Genomic DNA, 25,862 nt, shown 5'->3' on the forward strand with positions numbered 1-25,862 from the left:
CACTGAGGCCCATGTTCAAGCCCCACCACTGACAAAAAATCCTGATACCTAACTACATATTAAAGATGGAAGTGTGAATCTGTAAGGGGGTAAGAGTGGGGAAATATTAAACTAATGAAAAAGGGAAGATGCACATGGCAACTCCTCCCCTTCATGTTATTCAACTTTGAGCAGTGGCAACTTTTAAAGCTCATCTGATCAGAGTTGAGGGGGGCATTAACATGAAGCCCCTGCTCCCACACAGGTGGGCTTTGAACCTGCTGTGGTAGTGGTCCATTTTCAACAGACACTCAAGGAAACACCTTTATTCAGTAGGACTGAAAAACAGACTTGCAGTCATGATTGGTTTGGTGCCTTAAGAACGGGGTGGGGAGAGCTTGGTGTCAGCAGTAGAAAGGCCTCGCCCAGCTCCACGCCCAGCCCTCTCCCACAAGCTATTTGCTGTTGTAGAAAGCCACAGCCTGGAAATCACTTGAGGGTTTTGTTTGGGCCAGGACCTGGGGAGTAAGCTAGGAGGAGAGAGGAGGCTGTGGGCCTTGAGACGCATAAGTGCGTGCTTTCGTGGCGGGAGGCCTCTGTTGTAGGCTGGAGTCCGGTGGTGGTGGATGGACAGACACATGGCTTTGAAAAACGGCAAAAGTCAGGCACTGAACTGGCCTGGGACCGGTTTAGCTGGGAACGGCCAGGCGGGGGCAGCAGAGCGCCTTGCCTTGGCGTGGTGTTACCGTGGCTTTGAGGTCTGCTTGTCTGGGCTGAGGATTGAGATAGATAGCCATTGGGACAAAGATGAAACTTGGGCCCGGGACTCCTGGAAATGGTTGACACGGGGGTGTCCATTGGGTGACGTCAAAAGGGCCTATAGCCCCCCTGTCCGGCCCTCCCGGACACAGCTGCTCCTCCAGGCAGGGCTGAGCTCAGCCAGGCTTCAGGGGTGACAGCAGGCGGCCCCTCGACCCTCTCTCTTCACATAGTCATGCAGCCGGAAGCAGGGCTCGCTGGGACCTTTGGTGCAGCGCTGTTTCAGCTCCCTGCAGAGCAGGGGCGATGACTGGGAGCAAGACGGCCTCCCGTACCCCAGCAAGAGGGTCCGCACCCCAAGTCTGGGGGGGGGAAACTTCCTGTCCAGTGCCAGGACTTACTTTGCGATGGCAGTGAAGGCCAAGTCCACGTTGATGCCGGTCTTCGCGCTAGTCTCCATGAACGGCAGCCCGTACTCCTGCAGACGGCTTGTGCCAGCTGCCCCAGGCCCGGCAGGGGCAGCCGCAGCTGCCCTCCCTCCCAGGCGCCCCGCCCCACCCACGGCGCCCCCACTCACCTTGGCCAGCTTCTCCCCGTCCTCCCTCCGCACCACGCGCTCCTGAGCAGAGTCCACCTGGCCCGGGCACAGCACAGGGATTTGGGTGATGGCCTGACCTGTGGCTTACACACGCGCACACATACACACACACACACACAGACCCGCCACCACCCAGGGCCGGGCTGCCCACCTTGTTTCCCAGCAACATGAGCACCACGTTGTGTTGGGCATACTCCTGGATCTCCGTCAGCCAGGCCTGTGGGGAGAGCTGGGACCAGGTGGGGGCTCCTACCCCCTTCGCACCTCGTCCTGTTGGAACCTTGGCGCCTGTGCGCTGGGCAGAGGTGCCCGCCTCACAGACGCCTGATCCCGGGGCCTGCTGACAGGGCCGGATGTCACCGGAGGGGTCACGGGCCCGTCGGTGCCCGTCACCGCAGTCTGCAGGGCTCTGGGAACTTGGGGAGCCTTGCGCCACGGGGGCCCTGGTGGCCCATTCGTTCCCTCCACCGGGAGAGGAGGCCACTGACCTGGATGTTGTCGAAGGAGGCCTTGTTGGTGACGTCATAGAGCAGCAGCAGCGCTGGGGACAGGGTGGTGAGGACAGCCTGGAGCCCCGTGGCTTCCTGTCAGCCGCCCCCACCCCCCACTCCCGCTGCTCACGCCCGTACCCAGGTCTGGGGCGTGGCAGCATCCCGCCTTCCCCTGTGTGCCCCCCCCATCGCCCCGTGGGTGCTCACCATGGGCGTCTCTGTAGTAGGCATGGGTCACGCTGCGGAAGCGTTCCTGGCCAGCCGTGTCCCAGATCTGTGGCAACATGGCTCTGGTTACGATGCCCGGCCCCTTTCTGGTGCCCCCTTACCTTCCTCTCTCCCTCCACCCTCCCCCGACTCGCCTCACCTGCAGCTTCACCTTCATGCCATCCACATCCAGAACCTTGTTCTGAAACAGAATCAGCCCCAGTAGGGGCCCAGTGCCACTCTCTGCCTTGGGACTTCCAAGGGGAGAGCAGAGGGGCTTGTAAGTCAGAACTGAACCCAGCCCCGTCCCGCTGACAGGGAACCTCTGCCCCGCCCCTGGCTAAGTCTTGTAAGTCATTCTTGAACGCAGGACCAGCCTTCCTGCTGCCTCCCTTCCCTCTGCCTACCGTCTAGGCTTCCAAGGAAACCTTAGGGCTGCCTGGCTCCCTCCAGCTAGATTTTTCCTCCACCACCCTGGAGAGCGCCCCGTTCCTGCTCCATGGGGCTTGCGGTCTTCCTTGACCACCTGCCTAGAGCGCAGACTCACGGGCTGCAGGAGGAGCGGTTGCTGCTTACAGCCATCCGTACTTATTGTGAAGCCTTTTGGGTCATGACTCGGGTCCACTATTAGCTCCCTCGGTGTGCTGCAAATGGGCATCTTGGGGTGTCCTTCCATGGCTGCTCAGATAGCTTAATGAATGAGCTGCTGTATGTACGGAAAAACATCTCACCCAGAGAAAAGGCTAATTGAATTTGCTCTGGATAGGGTTGTTTTTGTGCCAGTGCCGGGGCTTGAACTCAAGGCCTGGGTGCTGTCCTTTAGTGTTTTTACTCACAGCTGACTCTGCTACCACTTGAGCCACTGCTCCACTTCCAGCTTTTTTGGTATTAATTAAAGATAAGTCTCATGGGTTTTTCTGTTCAGGCTGGCTTTGAACCTTGATGTCAGACTGCTCATCCTCCCGAGGAACTAGGATCATAGGCTGGAGCCACCAGCACCCAGCTTAGGATGTTTGTTTGTTTGTTTAAAAAAAAATCTCTCCCCAATGGGACCTGCAATGCCCTGGGTCTGGGTTTGTGCTTAGCAGATCCAACCGCTCAGCCACAGAGCCTAGAACTGTCTGGTAAACAGTTACTCCCCAAGGCCGAGTCCTGGGCTCTACTGCCCTCCTGAGTTCCTGTTGGGGTACTTCTGGGTCTCCGGGGAACCAGGCTCAGCCATCTGCCAGGCTGAGGACCATACCTCACTTCCCCTGGCACCCTGAAACAAGCTACAAATCAAACAGCTCGCCCTTCTTCATCCCTTGCCCCAGACCCAAAAGGGAGACCAGGACAGGCAACGGAGCACGGCTCTACTCGGCCCGTCCTGCCCAGCCCTTCCTTCACCTCACAGAGCTGCAGGGGACCCGGGACCCCCCCCCCCCATTCCCTGTCTCGGTGTTATCCGTAATAGGCTCATTTCAAAACCACTCCCTGTTCTTGGCATCTGGAACAAAGAATTAAGCAAAACATGAATAATGAGAGAGCCACAGGTTTATTAAAGCAGAACTCTCCGTGAGGAGGAGGGGGAGGAGCAAGGGTGCCAAGCCCCACGGAGCTGAGTCGGGTGGAGGGGAGGGCTTTGAGCGCCCCTCCCCTTTGGTGATGGACAGCTGGGGATTATATAACATTTCCTTTCTGTTGCATATTATCCACAACGCATCAGGAAAAGCCCACAGGCAGGGGGTGTCAGAAGGAGAGAACCTGGTTCGTTAATGAGCAGTTTCTGCCCCGGGCAATTCAGGGGGACATCTATGGATGCCATAGGCGGGCGGATGCCACCGGGGCGTGTGGAGCAGAGCTTTTCCAGAATCGGAATAGCTTCCATGGCCAATCAGGTTTTTCTCACCTGTCCTTCTGCCACAACCCTAGACCACGATTGTCCCCTCTGGTCAGATCTAGCCAGAGAATGTCAGATGATGACTGGCAAATAGGTCCCCATATGCCTCCCCACAGAGGGCGTCAACGAGGACTGTGCTGACTGACCCACACCTTGGGTGGACAGAAGTCTTTGCCATGGGGACAGAAAGGGTCCTGGAAGTGGTAAGATCTACTTAAAGAAATCATTCCTAGGGCTGGGAAGGTGGCTCAGTGGTAGAGCGCTTGCCTTGCATGCATGAGGCCCTGGGTTCAATTCCTCAGTACCACATAAGCAGAAGGAAAAAAAAAAGCCAGAAGTGGCAGTATGGCTCAAGCGCTAGCCATGAGCTGAAGAGCTGAGGGACAGCACCCAGGCCCAGAGTTCAGGCCCCATGACTGGACCTCCCCCCACCCCCCCAAAAAAAGAAATCATTCCTAGGGCTGGGCATGTGGCGCTGTTGGTAGAGTGCTTGATTAACATGCATGAAGCCCTGGGTTCGATTCCTCAGTCCCACATACACAGAAAAAGCCAGAAGTGGCGCTGTGGTTCAAGTGGTAGAGTGCTAGCCTTGAGCAAAAGAAGCTCAAGGACAGTGCCCAGGTCCTGAGTTCAAGCCCTAGGATAGGCCAAAAAAAAAAAGGAAGGAAGGAAGAAATAAATACACAAATAAATAATTCCTAGATCTGGATTACTGCAGAGTACACAAAGTGATCAATCCTCAGGAAAAGTAGAAAAAAGTTTAGCAAAAAATTCAAATGTAAGCTGGGCACTAGTGGCCCACACCTGTAATCCTAACTACACAGGAGGCTGAGATCTGAGGATCATGGTTCAAAGCCAGCCCGGGCAGGAAAGTACGTGAGACTCTTATCTCCAAAAAACCACTAGAAAACCGGAAGTGGTGCTATGGCTTAAGTGGTAGAGCGCTCTCCTTGAGCTGAAGAGCACAGGGGCGGTGCCCAAGCCCTGAGTTCAAGCCCCACAACTAACAGAAAAAAAAAAAAGAAAGCCAGAGGTGGAGCTGTGGCTCAAGTGATAGAGTGCTAGCCTTGAGCAAAAGAGCTTAGGGACAGCGCCCAGGTTCTGAGCTCAAGCCCAGGATTGGCACAAAAGAAAGAGAGAGGGGGGAGGAGGGGAGGGAGGGAGAAAGGAAAGAAAGAAGGAAGGAAGAAAGGACGGAAAGGAAGGAAGGACGGAAAGGAAGGAAGAAAGAAGGAAAGAAGGGAGGGAAAAGAAAAAGAAAGATGGCTAGCTAACCTACTGGCACCCATGGACAGCAGGATTTTGATATGGTTTCTCCCATTCATAAGCCCCCTCAGTAGTGACTTTCCTGGGATCATGTTTTGGGTCATGGATCCTGCATGTATGTATTTATTTTGTCTCTTCTTACCGAGGAGCCATTTGCCTAGAAATGACAGTCCCCACAGACGTTCCATCCTGTACCTGAAGAAGTGACCGTGGGCAAAATTAATGGCACCAGTCAGAGCTTCTGGTGGAAGAGAGTACTGCCCTGAAGGCTGACTTCTGCTTAGAACACAGCAAGACTTCTGCAGTCCCCAGCAGGTACAGCTACACCCCCTTGCCAGCCCCAAACTGAAGAACCCATCACTCTTCCCACCTCCTAAAGACTTGCTGGGATCCCATCTTCAGGAAAATGAGGGAGGAGAAGTAGCCATGACAGAGGGAGGTGGAGACTTCAACCCCATCCCTACCCAGGACCCACCGCTGACTCCTTCCTAAACAGCTGATTTTGCTCTCAGAGCATCCTGATGGAGGAAGTTTCTCCCAGAAGGGTAACTCGCCCCAAAAAGGATGTCTGGAATCTCACTTTTTCCCTTAGATCGCTTTTTGGTCATTACCATATAATTTGCATTGAAATTTGCCCCCCTTGGGATTTTCCTGGTGCATTGTGGGTAAGAATGTAAGGAACTACTATGTAATCAGAAGCTGCCACCTCAAAACTGTCCCACCACAACGGAGGAGAGACCTTTGACCCAATTCAGCCTAAAAGCGCCCTAACACAGGACCCAGAGGGTCTTGCATTCCTGTTTGGTCCACTCCTGAGTGCACTTTTGCTTTCATAAACCTGTGGCTTTTCTCCTCGCTCACGAGTGTCGTTCAATTCCTTGCTAAAGACACCAAGAATGGAACTGTTCTGAAACAAGTCTACTGCTCCACAGCACCTCATCCGGGCCTTCTCAGCCTCCTGCTAACTCGGTCTAATTAAAGGGTGAGAGAAATAAATGGGAATTCAGAATGTGCTAAGAATCACACCAGCATCTCAACATGTGGGGGTTCCATCTGACAGCCCCCAAGTCCTCTTGAGGTGCTAGGGGAAGTGTCCTCACCCCAAGGTAACACTCCCCCGCCCCTCCCCACCCAGCAAACACAGGCTGCAAGACTGACACGTGGCTTGAAGGGCCTGGGCAGGGCCCAGCCTGGCCTCCCCTCTGCCTGGAGGAGGTGGAGACGCAGCCCTAGGGTGGTGCCAACCCCCGGCACTGGACAACCTATTTCTGCATCAGTCTAGAGCAGGTGTGGGGAGGTGTCCGCCACCAAGCCTGGTGGCTCAGGACAGCTCCACCCCGAGCTGTAGCTACAGGTTGGGGAGAGGGGGTCCTGGGTGGACTGCCTGTGAGGGGACCAGGGCGTGGCTGGGCCGGGGAGGAGCCGGGGCCTCAGCCTCTGTGCTCACCCGGAAGTCGATGCCCACGGTGGAGATGAAGGCGCCCGCCAGAAACGCTCCGTCCTTGAAGCGCACCAGCAGACAGGTCTTCCCCACACCGGAATCGCCCACCAGCATGACCTAGGCCGGGATGTTGGGGGTAGCGGAGAAAGGCTGAGAAAAGGGGACTGGGGCGCTGTTCCAGCCACAGAGTCTGCCCTGAGCAGTTCTGGCCAGAGATGGGCCGGGGGCCAGGGGCAGGAGAGAAAAGGGGCATTCTAGGCCTCTGGGGGAGAGGCCGGGGAGCAGTTACAGTCTCCAATAATCTGAACCCCCCAGTCTCTGCCCCTAAGGGTCTCTGTCCCATCTCCAACAGCGCGCATCTCAATGGAGGGGGCCCCAGGGCCTCGGATCCCATTCACAACCCCACCAGTCCTCCCACACCTGATTTGGGAGGTCAGTCCCTACTTGGAGCTTAATGGGGAGCAGACCCTGGGGAGGGAGGGAGGTCAGCTGTGGCCTCCAGAGTCCTGGGAGGCGTGTGCCAGGGGGGCTTCTTCAAACAAACCCCAGCAAGGACGCCAAGCGTCCATCCTACAAGGCTGACCAGGTCAGGTCTTGACCTGAAGAGCGTCTGGGCCCCATCCGTGGCCAGGTGGGGCTGGCCAGGCCCCGTCCTGTCCCCGTCCAGCCAGCTCAGCCCCAACCCGACGTCCCAGAACCCAGGGCTATGCCTGTCCACCCCAGGTCACACTCATCGCTTCCGCCTTGGTCCCGGGGAGGCCTCACCCCCCCCGCCCCCGTTAGCGAGCCTCCTCCTGGCCGCCCCCCTTGGGGAGGGGAGGCCGGCCCAGACCCGCAGGCCCCGGCGAGGGAAGGCGCCATATGGGAAGCGATAACGCGGGAGCTGGTGGGGGGGGGAGCCGGAGGGGCCCCGAGGAGCCCGGATGCGTGCGTGGGGGGCCCGGGCCCGCCGACACCCGTGCCAGCTGTTGAACGCGGCCGGCGGCGGGGCGCCGCTCGGGACCTCGGGGCGCGGGGCCGCCGCGCGCCCCGGCCCTCCCCCGGGCCCGGCCCCGACGCCACCGCGCGCCCGCGGGGCCCCCGCCCGGCTCACCTTGAAGGCGACGTCGTAGAAGTCGCCGCCGCCGAGCGAGGGCGGGCCGGGCTGCGGGGGCCCGGGGGGCGCCGCCTCGGGGCCCGGGCGCGCGGAGCGGGGCCGGTCGGCGGAGGGCAGCGCGGAGGCGGCGGGCGCGCGGGCGCCCTTGCTCCGGGGGGCCTTCTTCCTGGACATGGTCGGCGGGCGCGCCCGGGGCCCGACCCGGATCGGGACTCGCACGCGAACCCGTGCCGCGGCGGCGGCGGCGGCGGCATCCCGGGCTCCGGCCTCGGGGCGGGGCCCCGCCCAGGCCCCGCCCAGGCCCCGCCCCCGGCCCGCGCGCAGCCACTCAGGCCCGGCCGCCCGCCGCCGCCGCCGCCAATGGCTGCGCCCGGGAGGCGCCATCCCGAGGAGCCCGCCGCCGCCCCCGGGGGCGGGCCTGGGTCCTGGGACGCGGTCCGGCCGAGCGGGGGCCCCGGCCCGGCCCCCGGCCCCCGCGCTCCGTCGTCTCCGGGGCGCGCGGGTCCGGGAAGCTCCGGCTGACAGCTGGTTATCGGGAGGACAGGCTGGGGACAGCGCGGCCCCCGCCGCCTCCGCCCCCCGCGGTGCCCGTCCCTGTCCCTTCCCAGGCCGGGTTCCGACCCTAGGGCGACCGCCAGGGCTGATTCTTCAAACCCAAAGTGGACCCTGGCCCAGCGTTCCGCGGCCCAGCGCGCCCTCCATCCAAGCTGGCTGGGGCTCTGTCCCGAGAGCCCCGCTGAAGATCCCCGGGTCTCCAGAGCTACACCTGGGGAGGGGGCGTCAAGCCGAGGGGCCCAGGGCAGTGCCCTGGGTCATCTGGGAGCTGGAGGGACAGCTCGACTGGCAGAGCCCCGTGGGAGGGGGCAGCTGGTTGGGGGGGGCCAGTGATGGAGCCTTGCCACCCAGCAGCGATCCCCCCCACACACAGGGGGACTCTGGGTGCTGTCCTATACCAGGTACACGGTGTATTCAAAACCGTTGGTCAGATGTGTACTTCTAGGGCCCCAATGCACAGATAGGGAAACTGAGGCCCAGGAAGGTTAGGGGGGAGCCGTCCATGGCCACTGGATTAGGAGGTGGTAGAACCAGGATTTATTTGTGAGAACTATTTCCAGAGACTAGAAACCATCTCACGGAAGGGTTGGCTCAGATAGACCTCTCAGGAACCTGTCGGAGCTGTAACTAGAACCCAGGGAAGTCCTCTTAGAGCTCCCCCTTCCCCATTCCTTTCTTTCCTTGTCCCCCTCTGTCTCTTCACCCTCTTTCAGGCTGATCTCCAGCTCTGTGTGTCCAGGAAGGCTGGCCCAGGGTCTCAGCTAGGAGCTGGGGTTGGGTGCTGTAAGTAGGGCATCTGGGGGGTGGGGAGGTGCTGGTGGGGTGGCAAGGAGGAAGAGGAAAGCAGCGGGGAGCTGCAGAAAGGAGGAGCTGGCAGAGGAGGTCTGCCTGCAAAGTTAGGAATTTGCATAAAAATCCAGGTCTCTGACTTCTCACTTCTTTTCTTCTTCTTTCCATTGCTGGGGATTGAACCCAGAAAATTGTATTTGCTAAGCCTTCTGCCACTTGAGCTAGGACTGTAGCCTTTCTTTCTTTTTTGTTTTATTGTTTTATTTATTTTTGTTGTTGTTGTTTTTGCTTTGGGCTGTCCTTGAACTCTTGATCCTCCTACTGCTGCCATGTGAGTAGGTGTATGACCACCTTGCTTCCTCTGATCTCTCTGGGAAAAGTGGGAGCTCTGGGTGCTTGACTCAGACCCCTGGGCTCTGGTCTCTCCTCCTTCCTCATCTCTGATCATTATGTCTCTTGGTTCCTGCGTTTGCCATCTGTCTTCCCCTCTGGAACGTGAGCTCTCTGGGCACAGGAAGCAGCTTGTCTTGGTCACTGCCATCTCCCTGGAAGCCAGTGCCAGGACTCAACAAGCAGCTCTGAAGTTGGAGAATGAACAATGAGAAACATGGGCCTCACCTCAGGAGGACACGTAGTTGCTGACAAAGATTTAAGACAGGGGCTGGGAAGGTGGCTCAGTGGTAGAGCGCTCGCCTTGCACGAGTGAGGCCCTGGGTTTGATGCCTCAGCACCACATAAGCAGAAAAAGCCAGAAGTGGTGCTGTGGCTCAAGAGGTAGAGCACTTGCCTTGAGCTGAAGAGCTTAGGGACAGCGCCCAGGCTCAGAGTTCAAACTCCGTGACTGACAAAAAAAAAAAAAGGATTTAAGACAGAATCTTTGTTAGTGCAAGGGTGGGAAAGCCACTGTGGGCTCCGTGTGAGAGTGAGGTTTTATGGGGAAAGGGAAATTTGCACTGAGCTTTGAAGGTAGAATAGAGGTCCAATAGGAGACACCAGGTAGAGGGCAAAACAGATCAGGGTGGGTGATGAGGGAACATCAGGGGAGGTAATCCACTCTGTTACAATGTAGCAGAAGCTACAGGAGGGGGGGGGAGGAGGTTTCAGCACCCTGGGGAGAGGTGGTAGGGACAGAACCACAGCCTGAAGGAAGAGGGTCTATGTCTTCTGCCTTTGAATCTGGTTGCTTAGACCAATAGATGGCGCAGAAATGAATTTCTTGCCTCTGGAGCAGTCATTCTTGTAATCTGCCTGCCAGATTACAGCTCCCCGATCGGTGTGCAGTGACTCTGCCCGCGCCAGTCTCCACTGAGGCAGAGCTCTGGGATGGAGGGTTAAGCTGAGTTTCAGGGGGGTCCTGTGGCAAATGGCAGCAGAGCCCCCAAGAGATGCTCCCCCCCCAAAAAAAAGCTCGGCTTTCAGTTCTTGGAGTAGGAAGCATGCCAGAAGCCCGCCAGTCCCCGGCTTGCTTGGTAACCTTAGGTGTCTGACGTTCCCCTCCCGTGAAACGCGGCGGAGCGGGGTAGGAGGAACTCATCTCCAAGGGCCCTTCCAGCGCCAACACCTTCTGTGCTGTGAAATCCGTGTGAACGTTGCCATGGAGCTGTCAGAGGAACTGCAGCAGCGTTGAATTCAACTTCCTTGAGAGGAAGGAAGGGGGGAGGAGGAAGTGAGTCACCTCAGAGACCAGAAGCGATGGACATCACACAGGTGTGCTGGCTGGCCCTAGTGTCCAGGTAGTCAGGGGCCTCTCTGGTATCCAGGTATGTGGGGGGTAGGGGGGCTCTTAAGTGTTCTGACTCTGGCAGGATACCCCCAGAAGCCCACTCAGGTCAGTGACCTTGATAACTAGTGGTATCCGGTTGCCATCCATCCCTGCCCAGAAAGGGCGGGGAGCTTCCATGTGGAGCAGAAGTCCCTCCTAGAAGGCTGAAGGGGTGGCCACAGCAGCTGGGTACTGGCCTGTGTGGGCAGCCATGCACACACCCATCCTAAAGGAGTGTCAGCCTGCAGGTTGTGGCCGCCGGTCTGTCCACTCACACCATCAGAGGCCAGCTCTCTCCAGGGCCAGCAGCCGGCCCCTAGCCAAAGCCCCTGTGGCCAGCACAGAGGGCTGAGTAGGGCAAATGGCTCCAGGCTCCCTGGGAGCCTTTAACAGACATGCCAGGGTCAGTCCATGAAGTGATTATTCACACCCCAGAAACAACCACACAGCTCCTGAAGTCATCAATCACTGACTACCCAGACTGAGCCAAGTGCTACCCTTGCATTATTTCTTCTTCTTAGGGATCAAACTGAGGGTGTTGAGCATATCAGGCAAATGTTCCAATGTTCTACTGAGCTACACCTCCAGCCTGAGAATCTAGGATTTTGGTGGCATGTCAAGAACTCAAGGTAAAGACAGGAGCCCAGATTTTGTGTGTGTGTGTGTGTGTGTTTGAGACAGCATCTTACTACATATCTCAAGTTGGCCTCAATCTGTATTGTTCCTGTCTCTACCTTTAAAAGTAGCTGTGGCCTTGGGCTGGGAAGATGCTTAGTTGGTAGAGTGTTTGCCTAGCATGCATGAAGCCCTGGGTTCAATTCCTCAGTACCAAATAAACTGGGCCAAGTGTTGGTAGCTTACACCTGGAATCCTAGCTACTCAAGAGGCTGAGATCTGAGGATGGTTGTTTGAAGCCAGCCTGGGCAGGAAAGTGTGAAACTCTTATCTCCAATTAACTACCAGAAAACCAGAAGTAGAGCTGTGGCTTAAAGTGGTAGAGTGCTAGTCTTGAGTAAAAAAGGTCAGGGATAGTGCCCAGGTCCTGAGATCAAGCCCCATAACAGACAAAAAATAAAATAAAATAGGCTGGGCACCCGTGGCTCATGCCTGTAATGCTAGCTACTCAGGAGGCTGAGATCTGAGGATCGAGGTTCAAAGCCAGCCCAGGCAGGAAAGACCGTGAGACTCCTATCTCCAATAAACCACTATAAAACCAGAAGTGGTGCTGTGGCTCAAGTGGTAGAGCGCTCACCTTGAGCTGAAGAGCTGAGGGACAGCGCCCAGGCCCAGAGTTCAAGCCCCATGACTGGGGGGGTGGGAGGGAAGAAGAGTGAGTTCAAACCTCAGTGCTGAGAAAAAAAAAGAAGTAAAGTGTACCATTGGATCCGTTTTGACATTGTTACCCTTTGTACACCAGTTAGGGGAAGGAGTGTATCTACGGTTCCAGTTCGTTTTCAGCGGGCTGCGTGTCCAGATGCCCAGCCCCGGGCAGACCATCTGCAGACACTCCCAAGTTCCTTCCTTCTGCAGACAGTCCCAAGTTCCATCGTTCAGGTGAGTTTACTAACTTCAGGCGACTGGGGGGCGGCCTTGGGGGCCCGGTGCGGGAGCCAGGTGAAAGGCGCCCGCGGGGCCTCCAGGGGGCGGTGTCGCCCAGCGCCTGCCCGCCCGCGCCCTGCACGGGCCGAGACGCGCGCTCTGCGGGCGGGGGGCGCCCCGCTCCGGGATCCGTCCCTGCGGCCGGCTCTTCCCACGAACGGCTGTTGTGTGCCAGTCCTGGGGCTGGAACTCAGAGCCCGGGCGCCGCCCCTGGGCCTCTCTGTGCTCAAGGCTGGCGCTCCCACGGAGCCACAGCGCCGCTTCCGGCTTTTTCCGCGTCTGTGGCGCTGAGGACTCGAACCCAGGGCCTCAGGCCTGCCAGGCCAGCGCCCCACCACGGAGGCCCCTTCCCGGCCCCTTGGGCTGTTTTCCTTGCACCCCTCTGTGTGTGGCCAGTTCTGAGCTTGAGGAAGGCCCGGGCTGCGGGGCCGGCGTCTGTAACGTCGGGAGGGTGGGGTGGCGGAGGCGGACGGCCCAGACACCGGCGGGGACGCCCGAGTCCTCCCCGAGGCTGAGGACCAGACCCCGGAAGGCGGGGCGCGGCCGCCGACTTCCGCCAGCCTCGCACCGCCCTTTGCGCAGCGCCAGAGCGTTGCCCCGCCTTCCTTCATCCCCGGGGGTGGGGCCTGCAGCGAGGAGGGCGGAGCCTCCGAACGCCCCGCCCCTGCCAACGCTGCGCGGGGAGCGGTCCCGCCTCCTCCCGAGGCGCACGCACCGAGGCTGCGGCAAGAGGGCGGGGCCTGCTCCTCCCTCCGGCCCCGCCCCGGGCACTGCAGAGCTGAGGGCGGAGTCTGCGAGGTCGGCAGATGCTGCGGCCGAGGAGGTTGCGCCTCCTTCTGGCCACGCCCACCGCCGGCGCGCGTCGTGGGGCGGGGCCCTCGGTAGACCCCGCCCCCCGACCGCGAGGAGGCGGAGCCCGCGGCGGCGCCGCAGTGCAGCGCGAGCGCGCTAGCGGGCGGCCGAGGACCTCGGGGGCGGCCTGACCGCGGAGCGCTGAGCGGGTGTCGCGCCACAGACAGGCCCCGGGCCGCCGGCGGATCCAGCCCGGTGCTGCGCCATGCCTTCCGCAGGCCCCTCCTGAGGCGCGGGCGCGCGGGCGGGCCTCGGGCCGCCGAGGCCATGCGCGCGTGGCGCTGACGATGCCGCCCGGCGCGCCCGCCCGCCTGGCGCTGGCCCTGGGCCTGGGCCTGTGGCTCGGGGCTCTGGCGGGGGGCTCCGGGCACGGCTGCGGGCCCTGCGAGGGGCCCTGTCTCTGCGACCCGGGGCCCGGCGCCGCCTGCCGCGTCAACTGCTCGGGCCGCGGGCTGCGGACGCTCGGCCCCGCGCTGCGCATCCCCGCGGCGGCCACGGCGCTGTGAGTAGCCGCGCTGCGGCGGGACGGGCGGCGGGGCGGGCGGCGGGGCGGCGGGGCGGGACGGGCGGCGGGCGGCGGGCGCGGCCCCGGGCCCGGCCCCGGCCCCGGGCTGCCGGACGCCGCGGGCCTGGCCGCTCCCAGGGCGAAGCTCCAGCTGGGACGTCCGCCCGGCTAAATAAGGAAAACCTGGCCCCGGGGCCAGCCGGGACTCCCGGTTTCTGAGGAGAAAACGTCGCCCCTCCCCGCGGGGCTCGGCGGACGCCCGCCGAGGGAACGGGCGGGGGCGCGGGGAGGACAGACGCGCTAATTGGAGCCTCGTCGGCGGGAGGCTGGTCGGGTTCCGGGCCGGGGTTGGGCGGGTCTGTGGTGGGCGCTAGGCCCTCGGTAAGGGTCGATGGGTGTGTGAGAATCGGTCCCGGGTAAGTCGGGGCGGGGGAAGAGGGCGGGAAGGGGCCGGGCCCTGCCGTGGAGCGGGTGGGGGAGCGGACCCACAGGTGGGCCGGGGCCTGGACTGGCCCAGGTGCTCTGTGGCAGCGTTATCCTGAGAACCCAGCCTCGGGGTCTGTGTTGGGAGCAGCCTTTCTTTGGGGGTGGATAGGTGCAGGAGAACCCCAGCCTTCCTGGTGAAGAAGTCGTTTTTTTGGAGACATGACGCAGTGGGTTTCAGGTATCTCGACTGAGTAGGGCTTGGCCTCGTGCAGTGCCCAGGACCTAGGGTTGGACTGGAAAGGATTTGCAGAGAACAGGATTGCAGGCACTGACCCTCCAAGGCTGAAGAGGCTCAGAATTTTCCGGGCACTTCCAGCACCTCACTTCCAGAAACTCCTGCTGGGTTCCCCTGGGGAGCTTCTTCCATCTCTGCTCTGGTTAAACCATAAATGGGTCCTAGGCATTCGGCTTGGGTGGCCCCATGGAGGGCCACACGGGGAGTCCTGTGTCCCTGGGGTTTTGCCCAGTGGCCTTGGGAGTGGGAAAAGAGCAAGTTCTGTGGGGCTGGCCAGGAGCTGTGACTGGGGCCTGCAGGGCTTGTCATTGTGCTCTTTGACTGGAAGGCTCCATGCCTCAGGCCTGTCTGTGGAGATGCCCCCTCCCGCCTGCCAGCAGGGCTCACAGAATTGCGTCAGATTCGTGCCACCCATTGTTTCTGGATGCTGAGGGTGAACGCACCTCTCTCTCTGTTGACTGGCTACTCTGGGAGAACGGCCTGGCTCCCACTGGTTCCTGCTTCCTCAGCCTCTCTTGCCCCTGTTGCATCTCTGCTGGTCTCCCAGGAGCTGTGGAGGAAGTAGAGGAGGAGGGCCTGGAGCTTGAGCCCTTACCTTGGTGGGTCCTGTTACATTCTGGTCCTGGGCTTTGGTAAAGGAGCCTTACTGGCCCTGGTGTTGTCTCATGTATTTTAGAGACTAGGAAGCGGCATGTATCAGGGACTCAATAAGTGCTTAGTCACAGATTTAGGATTTGGGGGCTTTCGGCCTTCTATTTGTGGGAGCACCCAGGCGTTGTCCTTGGGGGAGGGGACATACCCCTGGCAGCCTGGCCTGGCCTGATCTGGCAGGATCCTCGGGGATCCTGGCCACTCTGTGTGCAGTGGGGCCTCAGCATGGACTCAGGTGGGCAGGTGGGTAACCTGCCCCTGAGAGATTTCCAGAGAGAACACAGGAAACTAGGGCCTTAGGGGCAGGTGTAGAGACTTCTTCCTGCTGGGTTTCTTCCCAGAAACCCTTGTCTGCACTAGGTAGGTTGTCAGCCCTGTAGACTCCCAGCAAGATAGGTGGGTCTCAGAGATGGGAGAGGCCAGGGCCAGAGACTGCAGCCTCCGAGGCCAGAGCTTAGGAGCACCGAAAGAGCACTGCGAGCGCTACCTTCTCACTGTCAGCACAGGCCCTCCACTGGCTGAGCCAGTGGGAGGTGAGACCACAGACTTCCAGCCTTTCTTGGGTTAAAATGATGTGGCAGCTGGAACAAGATGACATTACTGGCAAAGGTTGCTGCTCTGCTATTTTTAAAGCTTTGCTATGGAGAATTTAAAGCTTTGTTATGGAGAACAGTAGGCAGACAGAATGATGACTCTCATGTTCTCTCCTCCTTGCCCCTGCTACAAGTTTTGAGCAAAATGCTAGCATCCTGCAAGTTTTTCTGTGTTTTGGAGTGATATATACACTCAGAACACACTTAAAGCATGGGACGATTCTTTTTTGTTGTTGGTGATGGTGGTTGTGGGGCTTGAATTCAGGGCCTGGGCGCTGTCTCTGAGCTCTTTTTGCGTAAAGTTAGCACTCTACCACTTTGAGCTACTGCTCCCCTTCAGGTTTTCTGGTGGTTAATTGGAGATGAGTCTCATGAACTTTGCTGCCCAGATTGGCTTTGAACCATGATCCTCAGAACTCTGTGTCCTGAGTAGCTAGTATTAGAGTGTGAGCCACTAGCACCTGGCTTGGAATGATTCTTTAGTCCTATTAAACGGTGTGTTCAAATTTTCACTTGTCTTAGTTTTGTGTGTGTGTGTGTGTGTGTGTGTGTGTGTGTGAGTCTGTGTCTGTGTATAGGGACCTGAACCCAGGGCCTGAGTACTGTTCTTTAGCATTTTCACTTAAGGCTGGTGCTCTACCACTTTAGTCATAGCTCTCTACTTCTAGCTTTTAGGTGGTAATTGGAGGTAGGCTCTTATAAACTTCCTACCTGGGCTGACTTCTAATTGACCACAATTTAACTCAGCCACCTGAGTAGCTAGGGGTACAGGCATGAGTCTGTACAATGCATCTTTTTTTTTTTGGGGGGGGCCCAGTCGTGGGGCCTGAACTCTGGGCCTGGGCGCTGTCCCTCAGCTCTTCAGCTCAAGGCCAGCACTCTACCACTTGAGCCACAGCGCCACTTCTGGCTTTTTTCTTTTTTCTTATGTGGTGCTGAGGAATCTAACCCAGGGCCTCATGCATACAAGGCAAGCGCTCTCTCTACCACTGAGCCACCTTCCCAGCTCCTGTACAATGCATCTTGATCAGTGTCACTCCTTCCAAGAAAGGTGGTTTCATAGAGCCCCAGAGACATGAGATGAAGGGCCTTTTTTTTTTTTTTTGTCTGTTATGGGGCTTGAACTCTGGGCCTTGAGCTCTTCAGCTCAAGTCAAGCGCTCTACCACTTTAGCTACAGGGCCACTTCCGGTTTTCTAGGGGTTTATTGGAGATAGGAGTCTCACAGTCTTTCCTGCCCGGGCTGGCTTTGAACTGCAATCCTCAGATCTCAGCTTCCTGAGTGCTAGGATTATAGGCATGAGCCACCGGCACCTGGCCGATGTCGGGCCTTTATAGGAAGGCAAGTAGGGATGACTTAAGGGTTCCAGGGAGGAAGCAGGGTGGCTGGCATTTTCTAGACAATTCTATGCTACTGAGTAACATCCCTAACTCCTGGTCCTTCTAGAAAGAACCCTGGTTGGCCAGGCACTCACACCTCTAATCCTAGCTACTCAGGAGGCTGAGATCTGAGGATCATGGTTCAAAGCCAGCCTAGGGGGCACTGGGAATGTGGCTTAGTGGTAGAGTGCTTGCCTAGCATGCATGAAGCCCTGGGTTCAATTCTTCAGTACCACATACACAGAAAAAGCTGGAAGTGGAGCTGTGGCTTAAGTGGTAGAGTGTTATCCTTGAGCAAAAGAAGCTCAGGGACAGTGCTTAGGCCCTGAGTTCAGGCCCCAGGACTGGCAAAACAAAACAAAACAAAACTCCAGCCTGGGCAGGAAAGTCTGAGACTCTTGTCGCTAATTAATCACGAGGAAAATGGAAGTGGTACTTTAACTCAAACTGGTAGTGCCCAGGTCTTGAGTTCAAGCCCCTAAGACCAATGAAGGAAGAAAGGAAGGAAGGAAGGAAATAGAAAACCCTGGCTGCTATGTGGACCCGTGTAGGGAAGGATGCCATTTTGCAAGTGCTGCTGGCCTAGCCTTCAATCTCTGAACTTTGGCTGGCATAGGATGCCACACTTGGCATTTGTTTCCTATTTAGACATGAAATGGAAATTTTCCAAAAATGTGGACAAGGAGCAACTTCTTAATGTGATTGCCCAGCTGAGGGGAGGGAAGATTATGATCCAATTTTATTTTTATTTTTGTTTTTTTGTGCTGGTCCTGGTGCTTGTACTCGGCCTGGGTGCTCACTTCGGCTTTTTTTGTAATTAATTGGAGATAAACATCTCATAGACTTTTCTGCCTGGGCTGGCTTCAAACTGTGATCCTTAGATCTCAGCCTCTGAGTAGCTAGGATTATGGGTGTGAAGCCTGGTCTCTGGAGTCTCTATCTTATATGCAAAGAAACATCTCAACTGCAGCCAGTCCTATTCTCCTCTGCAGAACTCAGGGTCATAAGTAAGTAGGTGAGCTCCAGGCTGGGAATGTGGTAGAGTGCTTGCCTAGAATGCACGAAGCCCTGGGTTTGATTCCTCAGTACCCCATACACAGAAAGGCCAGTAGCAGCACTATGGCCCAAATGGTAGAGTGCTAGCCTTGAACAAAAGAAGCTCAAGGACAGTGCTCAGGTCCTGAGTTAAAGCCCCATGGCAAAAAAATAAAATAAAAAGTAGGTGAGCCCCAGGAGCCAGTAGTGTGCTGTGTCCCTGTGAGTAGTGCTGCAGGAGCAGTTCCAGGGCCAAGAGGCACCCGTGGGTCATCTCCCCTGTTGCGCTAGGACTTGTATCTGGAGTATATTCTTTTTTTTTTGTCGGTCGTGGGGCTTGAACTCTGGGCCTGGGCGCTGTCCCTCAGCTCTTCAGCTGAAGGCGAGTGCTCTACCACTTGAGCTACAGCGCCACTTCCGGTTTTCTGGTGGTTTATTGGAGATAGGAGTCTCACGGTCTCTCCTGCCCGGGCTGGCTTTGAACCGCGATCCTCAGATCTCAGCCTCCTGAGTAGCTAGGATTACAGGCGTGAGCCACCAGCGCCCGTCCTGGAGTATATTCTGATTAAAAAGTGGCAGAGGTGGCTCAGTGGTAGAGTGCATGCTTTGCATGCCTGAAGCTCTGGGTTCGATTCCTCAGCACCACATAAGCAAAAAGAAAAAAAGCCAGAAGTGGTGCTGTGGCTCAAGTGGTAGAGCGCTAGCCTTGAGCTGAAGAGCTGAGGGACAGCGCCCAGGCCCAGAGTTCAGGCCCCACGACTGGACCCCCAAAAAAAAAAAAAAGTGGCAGAGGATCCCAAGAGGTATTTCACCAAAGAAGATAAACAACTACAAAAAAGATGCTCTGTGTAATTAGTCATTAGGGAAATGCTAGTCAAAATCACAGTGAGCTGAGTTTGGTGGCCTACACCTGTAATACCAGCAAGAGGATTTAGAGTACAAGGCCAACCTGGGCTACATAAAATAACAAACTTGACAGAAAACACCCAGAATAGGCTAATCAATCCACAGAGACAGAATGTGGTGGTGGTGGTGGTGGAAGGGCTGGTAGCCAGGGGGTGGGGCTTCTTTGGGGATGATGAAATTGTGTGGTACAGATTAGTGATGAACGCTCAGCCTGCCTAGGTACTAAAAATCCCTGAATTGTCTGCTCTGGTAAACTTTATATACTTGTTTAAAAACAAAAACCACCCTGGGAGAGTACCTATGGAGACCCCGTCCTTATATCCTTACGTCCTCTCCCTCTGTCTGGGCCCTGTGACGCCACTTACTGTCCTTTCTCTCACTGATGCCTTACTGGCGCTGTGGGGTTAGAGCAGCTCTCAGATCCACGGGCCAACAATCAGACTCCTAGAAGCCGGTCATTTCTTTTTCTTTTTCTTTTTTTTTTTTTTGGGTCCGGTCGTGGGGCCTGAACTCTGAGCCTGGGCGCTGTCCCTCAGCTCTTCAGCTCAAGGCTCGCGCTCTACCACTTGAGCTACAGCGCCACTTCCCGCTTTTCTTTCTTTCTTTCTTTCTTTTTTTTTCTGGTGCTGAGGAATTGAACCCAGGGTCTCATGCATGCAAGGCAAACTCTCTACCACTGAGCCACCTTCCCAGCCCCCTGGGTCATTTCTTAAATCACGCAGAGTGTTATGACAGTGGTGATACGATTGGCCCCTCCAGAGCAAGCCCCTGAAATGGCACATTCAACCTGGAAGTCTCGGTTCAGGGATGCAGGGAAAGGTGGCTGTGGAGCCTCCTGAATAGGCGTGGGGTGTTTGAAGGGAGGGGTGGCGGTGGCAGTACTTGTGGTCTTTCTGCCTGCGCCTCCCCGAGCTCTCTGTCCATCTCTACGCTGGTCGCTTCAGCTGGCTTCCGGAGGGAGGCATGCAGGCCTGGCATCAGACTGAGTTCAGCCCAGCTCCTCCTCTCCCTGTGTCACCTTGGCTGAGTCACTCATCTCTGGCGTGTATGTGGCGGCGAGGTTGTTAGGAGGCAGTGACTGGTGCCCATCCTCTTGGTGCGTCCTGTTCTTCCACCCACCCCGGGCAGCTGTTGTGCCCGGCGTGCCCAGCCTGCCTGGCTGTCACTCATTTGAACCGGAGTGTTGTCTTGAGTTGGCATTGTGCGGCTTTGTGGAAGGCTGTGCCAGGCTGCAGGCGCCTCTGTTCTCTCTGGGCACTTCTTGGGACTTCCCCTGTCTGTCCTGCCAGCCCGTGAACCTTGCATCCTGGGCTGCCATCCTGTGACAGCTAACTGGGTGGCCATTACCAGATGTGGCTCCTGCCTGGCCAGCGCTGCTCCGAGCCTCCCTGGGGCCGAGGGGTAGCTCTGCTCCATCTCCGCCCCTCCCGCACCCCGGGGTGCTCTGCCAGAGGGCATGCAGTGTGGAAACCCGGCTCCAGAGGGAGACCCTGCCTGGGGTTGGGTTTCAACCGAGGAAGTCATTTTGGATGGAGACACATTTTCCTTTCTGGTGGCCAGCGCCAGCAGCAGGAGCCCAGACGACCAGCCCGCCTCGCTCTCTGGAATGAAAACATCCTTCTGCTGCTGTCTGGGGTGGCGTCCGTCTGGGCTGGGTGTGCTCAGGCCTGGCCTGGCCGTCCACGGCCTGGGCTCCAGCTGGCCTGGAGTGGGTGCAGCTGTGGGCGGGCCAGCACTCCGGGCGCCATGGGGTGTGAGCCCGTCTCCCTGCAGGACACGATGCAGCTGGAAAATGCAGCTCATGTCCTTTCTGGGAACACCTCGTTCCCTCTGGCTTGGCAGCTGTCTTCACCAAGGGGCCCAATGGTGCCCTGGCGCTTCACGCCAAAGAGCGGGCCTGTGCTTTGTGGCCCAGGTGAGCAGGGCATTGTTTCCCTGATGGTCTCACAGGCCCAGCCCTGGCAAACAGTGGCATCTTCAGCACTCGGGGAGCCGCCGTGGCAAGCCATCGTCCCAGGGCAGGGGTGCAACCCATCCCTGTCTGTTCCCCAGGGACGCGAGGGCAGTGTTTGTAGTTACAGGGTACAGATCGAGGCGCAGCGTGGCTGGGAGTGGGGGGCCTCTGGGGTCTTGAGCCTCCATAGGACTTGACAGCCCAGGCGCTGGGCACCACCAGACCTCAGCCGTGCTCAGCACCTGAGTGGTGGTGGACTGAGGCCCCTGCCCCGTCCCTTGCTCTCCCCTGCCCAGCCTCTCTCTCTCTGAACAGTCTTCAGTCTGCTGGCTGAACCTCAGGGTGCTGTGGGGAGACAGGCGCCCTGGCCTCCACACTCCTGCCCCGGCTCGCCGTGCGTGGCCCAGGCAGTTAGGTGGTCCTGATGCCGAGTCACCGTGAGGGGCCACCAGGGGGTGGTGTGGCGGGCTGGGGTCTTCGTATCCCTCCTCCTGAACCGGTGGCCTGGGTACCCTAGCTACAGGTGGGGCACACCCTCGCTGCCACCTCTCCTCCACCTAGTCTGGTGAGTCCCCAGATGGAGAACACCAGCAGCTTCCCAGGGGCGGGCGGACCCCGCCCTCCACACCTGGGCCTCCTCCTGCCGGGACAGGAGGACGCCATCCTCCGCTCTCTCATCCCATTCTTTCTGGCTCTGAGGCCGGGGTCTCCTAGTCTTGTCCTGCCTGAGGGCTTGGAGGACCTCATGGGTTGTCACGCATCCTCGTGACAGTCGGTTGTCGGAGCACTCAGTGTCTGTGTCGAGGAGCGCAGAGAACCTTGTAACACAGGGCTTTTCCTACAGTCCGGGCCCTGGGACGGGGAGGCCCCCCGGGTCTCGTGGGCACACCCCCACAGGACACTCCTGTGTCTGTTGTCGGGGCCCCAGTGTCCTTTCCCCTGCTGCTTGCCCCGCCCTGGTGTGGCCCAGGCAGGAGCTGTTGTGCGTGTCCAGGGCGGGTGGGGCTGCCCCAGCTCTTGCCTCTCTCCCGGGAAACGCTGAGTGGCCCCGGCCTTCTTGCCGCCAGCACACTCCTTGTGTTTTTCTTCAGCTCTCTTTCCTAAACTTGAATTCATTAAGTTAAACATCATTTCCGGCCCTGGAAGCCAGCCTCGCTTGCCATAAATAGAAGGGAACAGAAAGCAAAGGGAATGAAAACAGTGTGAGGATATTGAACTCACACTGGCTCCCGCTGCTGGGCTCCCAAAAGGAAAGTCCATTAGCGTTGAAAGACACCCGTTATCCAGGCCGCTTGGGGGCTCTGTTCCCTCCACCTGAGCCGGGGCCCAGCCCTCGCGCGGCCTCTCCTTTCTGCTCTAGGAGATGTGCATGGGGTGGGGGGGGGGGTCCGTCTTGCTGCAGAGAGGGGTCTGCTCCTCTGGGGAGGGTGGACCTCCTCCCCGAACTTTCCTGCCTGCCAGAGGGAGGTGGCGGCTGTGGGGCAGAGTGGGTTACATAACGTCGGCAGGCGGCCCCTCGGAGCCGTTCCCCCTGAGCCCTGTTTCCAGCACGGCGGCCAGCCAGTGTGGGGCGGCGGTGCCGGGCCTGGCATGCGCCCGCCTGCTGACCACATACGTCTGGAATGCGCAGATGTTTCCTTGGGGGCTCCCACTGGCCACCCTCACTCTCAGCATCGGGATTGGGGAGCAGGCAACCAGACCACTCCCTGCCTTGGCAGAGGAGGAAACTGAGGCTGCTTAGCTGTTGGCTAGAAAGTTTGAGCCCCGGGCTGGGAAGGTGGCTCAGTGGTAGAGTGCTTGCCTTACATGCCTCTGAGGCCCTGGGTTCGATTCCTCAGCACCACATAAGCAAAAAGAAAAAAGCCAGATGTGGCGCTGTGGCTCAAGTGGTAGAGCGTTATCCTTGAGCTGAAGAGCTGAGGGACAGCGCACAGGCCCAGAGTTCAGGCCCCAGGACTTGACCCAAAAAAAAAAAAAAAAAAAGTTTGAGCCTCTGTTGCCATGGCTCCAGAGCAAGACTGGCCCTGAGCGCCGTCCTTCACGCCGCAAGTGCCCGTGTGTCCCTCCTGGCCTAACACGCATGCCGTCCCGCCCATCTCTCCAGAAAGCCTGCCCAGGAAGCCTGCCTCATGGTGTCACCCCACTGTCAGTAGCCTGGGCATCCACTAGGAGGGGAGGGTGAGGAGCTCCTGTTTTCTCCTTTGAGCCTTGATACGGGGCTGTCGACCACTCCTGTGGGAGACCCAGGGCCTACTTGTTGGGCTGGGGGCCTCCACAGGTGACAGAGGTGTCTCAGCCCTAGGCACACAGGTGCTCCTTCCCGAGTCTCTGATATGGCAGGCAGAGGGGAAGAAAAGGGCCCAGCGGGGTCTCCCTTCACCCCTCCCCAACACATTGATGCTTTTTTTTTTTTTTTTTGTCATGGGGCTTGAACTTTGGGCCTGGGCGCTGCCCCTCTTCTGCTCAAGGTGAGCACTCTACCACTTGAACCCCAGAGCCACTTCCGGCTTTTTCTGCTTATATGGTACTGTGGAGTCGAACCCGGGCCTCATGCATGCAAGGTGAGCCCTGTACCATGGAGCCACCTTCCTAGCCGCTTTGATGCAGCAGGAGACCCATCAGCAGAGGCCAGGTGTGCATGTTTCCTACCTGTGTCACAAAATGTGCGATTGCATACCAGTTGTACAGGCGGTGGGGAGCAGCCTGCCGGGCTGTGGGGCCTGACGTGTGTCTCCTGAGCCATGTCTCAGGCTGTCATGGGCATCTGCCTGCCCCCTTGGTACATGGGGTTCCCAGATCAGTCCCTATACTAACCCGGCCTGACCCCTTCCAGTGTTGCCCATGGAGTCCCTGTAAATTGTTGGGCTGCAGGGCTCAGAGGGTCCAGCTGCCCTAGAGCATGGCCCCCACTAGGGGTTGGCCCCCCTCCTTGCCCCTGGTGCTCTCAGGTGCTCCCAGCGAGGCTGTTGGCTCTCCTCCTAGTGGTGGGTGAAGGGCCTGTGGTTGCTGTCAGTGCCCTCACTTCTGTGTCCTTCCTGCCAGGGACACAGAACCTGCTTGTGTCCCCTCCATGATCTTTGCAGGGAATCCCAGTGGAGGGCCAGGTCATCAGACTGGTGACATCACATGGGGGTGTGTGTGGAGGAAGCTAGGGGAGCTGTTGGGGAGGGATGGGCCAGGTCTTGGCATTCTCCCAGGACCCTAACAGCCACAGCAAACAGACAGGTGGAAAAGCTGGTATTCAGGGCCTTGAGGCCATGGTTTGGGGTCTGGTGAGGACATGCGTGCCTCCTGTGCTCTGTAGCCAAGCAGTGGTGCCCTGCCTGCCCGTGCCTGCCCTCCCTGAGGGCACAGGCTGGCAGCGCAGGACCTGGCTTCTGTTCAGATCGCCTTTCTGCCTCCCAGGCTGGAGAGCCTCACAGATTGCTCCCTGAGTCTTGTGGTGAGAAGTGCTGCCTCTGCGCTGTTTCTGGGATGAAAGGGGGGTGTGTGCAAAGACCCCAAGGCTGACCTGTCTCTGATGACCCCAGAGACCCCACACAGCTGCTCTGTAGGGTAGATTTCCTCCCTTCCCTTCCCTTCCCTTCCCTTCCCTTCCCTTCCCTTCCCTTCCCTTCCCTCCCCTCCCCTCCCCTCCCCTCCCCTCCCCCCCCTCTTCAGTTGTGGGGCCTGAACTCTGGGTCTGGGTGCTGTCCCTCAGCTCTTCAGCTCAAGGCTAGCGCTCTGTCACTTGAGCCACAGCGCCACTTCCGGCTTTTTCTGCTTATGTGTTTCTGAGGAATCGAATCCAGGGCCTCATGCCTGCGAGGCAAACACTGTAGATTTCTGAGCAAGTGGAATGTGGAGGAACATCTGGAGTTCTCTCGTCTCTCCTCCATTTGGAAGCCAGGCTGGAAAGTGCCCTGGTGCCTTCTTCCCTTCCCTGTCCGAGTGAGAGGAGAGGGCAGGGAACCCGAGTGTTCATCTGTGTCTCTGCATTGTCCTCGTTTCCAAGGCCACTGCTGCTTCCCCTGCAGCCTGATCGCTTCGCACCGCAGGCTCTCCACGCCGCACCGCTGCCTCTTTTTTTTTTTTTTTGGATCGGTCGTGGGGCCTGAACTCTGGGCCTGGGCGCTGTCCCTCAGCTCTTCAGCTCAAGGCTAGCACTCTACCACTTGAGCCACAGCTCCACTTCCAGCTTTTTTCTTTTTGCTTATGTGGTGCTGAGGAATCGAACCCAGGGCCTTGAGCATGCAAGGCAAGCGCTCTACCACTGAGCCACCTTCCCAGCCCCATCATTGAGATAGTCTATATTGCATTCACTGACCTTGCTTCCTCTTGCTTCAACCTCCCCACGGCACACATCCCTGTACTTGGATCACATTTGTAGTTTCTTTCCTGACTTTATTCATATTCTTTTTGTGGAGGTTGCCTGTGTAGTTATAGGGCTTGAACTCGGAGCTCTCGTCTTCTTGCTTGTTTTCTTTTTCTTTTTCCTCAAGGCTGGCACTCTACTACTTGAGTCACAGTTCCACTTCTAGCTTTTTGCTGGTTAATTGGAGATAGGCTGGCTTCAAACCTCAATCCTCAGATCTCAGCCTCCTGAGGAGCTAGAATTCTAGGTATGAGCCACTGGTGTCCGGTTCCTGCTTTGTTTCTGCCTGTAGCTTCATGCTTTACAAGACGTGACCATCGCAGTACTCATAGCGAGGGTGTTCAGGCTCTGCTCCGTGTTCCTGTGACTTGAGTTCTGAGGCCTGGTTGTCACTCTGCTGCCTGGGGTAGGGTGGGGGGCTCACTCACATTCTGCTTCCCCTCTGATGTTCTTGAAGACCAGGGGTTCTGTGACTCCTCTGTCTGGAGTGC

General features: G+C 58.1%; 2 protein-coding genes and 1 long non-coding RNA gene across 8 annotated transcripts in view; 2 read left to right on the forward strand and 1 right to left on the reverse strand.

The window, feature by feature from the left end:
* Positions 1–290: 290 nt before the first annotated feature.
* LOC138814645 (ras-related protein Rab-26-like) lies at positions 291–7,942 on the reverse strand. Of its 2 annotated transcripts, none has more exons than XM_070003753.1 (9): positions 7,714–7,942; positions 6,627–6,737; positions 2,195–2,236; positions 2,035–2,101; positions 1,825–1,877; positions 1,488–1,553; positions 1,316–1,372; positions 1,140–1,216; positions 291–1,028 (listed from the first exon to the last, which is right to left on the reverse strand). In XM_070003753.1, exons 1-9 carry the CDS (start codon positions 7,888–7,890, stop codon positions 926–928), a joined length of 753 nt encoding a protein of 250 aa, XP_069859854.1. In that variant the 5' UTR covers positions 7,891–7,942; the 3' UTR covers positions 291–925. The 2 variants fall into 2 exon arrangements, with proteins under 2 accessions (XP_069859854.1, XP_069859853.1); XM_070003752.1 differs by having other exon boundaries at positions 1,488–1,673.
* Positions 2,356–6,039, forward strand: LOC138814647 (uncharacterized). Of its 2 annotated transcripts, none has more exons than XR_011368041.1 (2): positions 2,356–4,116; positions 5,326–6,039. It is a non-coding gene; the product is annotated as an uncharacterized lncRNA (long non-coding RNA). The 2 variants fall into 2 exon arrangements; XR_011368042.1 differs by having other exon boundaries at positions 5,329–6,039.
* A 2,705-nt stretch (positions 7,943–10,647) lies between the features above and the next one.
* LOC138814648 (polycystin-1-like) overlaps positions 10,648–25,862 on the forward strand; it is a 45,131-nt gene continuing 29,916 nt past the window's right edge. For 3 of the 4 annotated variants that reach the window (XM_070003754.1, XM_070003756.1, XM_070003755.1), the window contains exon 1: positions 13,387–13,775. In XM_070003754.1, coding sequence (XP_069859855.1) covers positions 13,561–13,775 — 215 coding nt within the window. In that variant the 5' untranslated portion in view covers positions 13,387–13,560. Of the gene's footprint in view, positions 10,768–11,343; positions 11,452–12,239; positions 12,377–13,386; positions 13,776–25,862 lie in introns of those variants that run through there. The other variant, XM_070003757.1, reaches the window with a different exon arrangement.

Source organism: Dipodomys merriami, unplaced genomic scaffold (genome assembly GCF_024711535.1).
Source record: "Dipodomys merriami isolate MVZ:Mamm:240054 unplaced genomic scaffold, mDipMer1.0.p SCAF_60, whole genome shotgun sequence".
In the NCBI taxonomy this organism is placed as follows: domain Eukaryota; kingdom Metazoa; phylum Chordata; class Mammalia; order Rodentia; family Heteromyidae; genus Dipodomys; species Dipodomys merriami.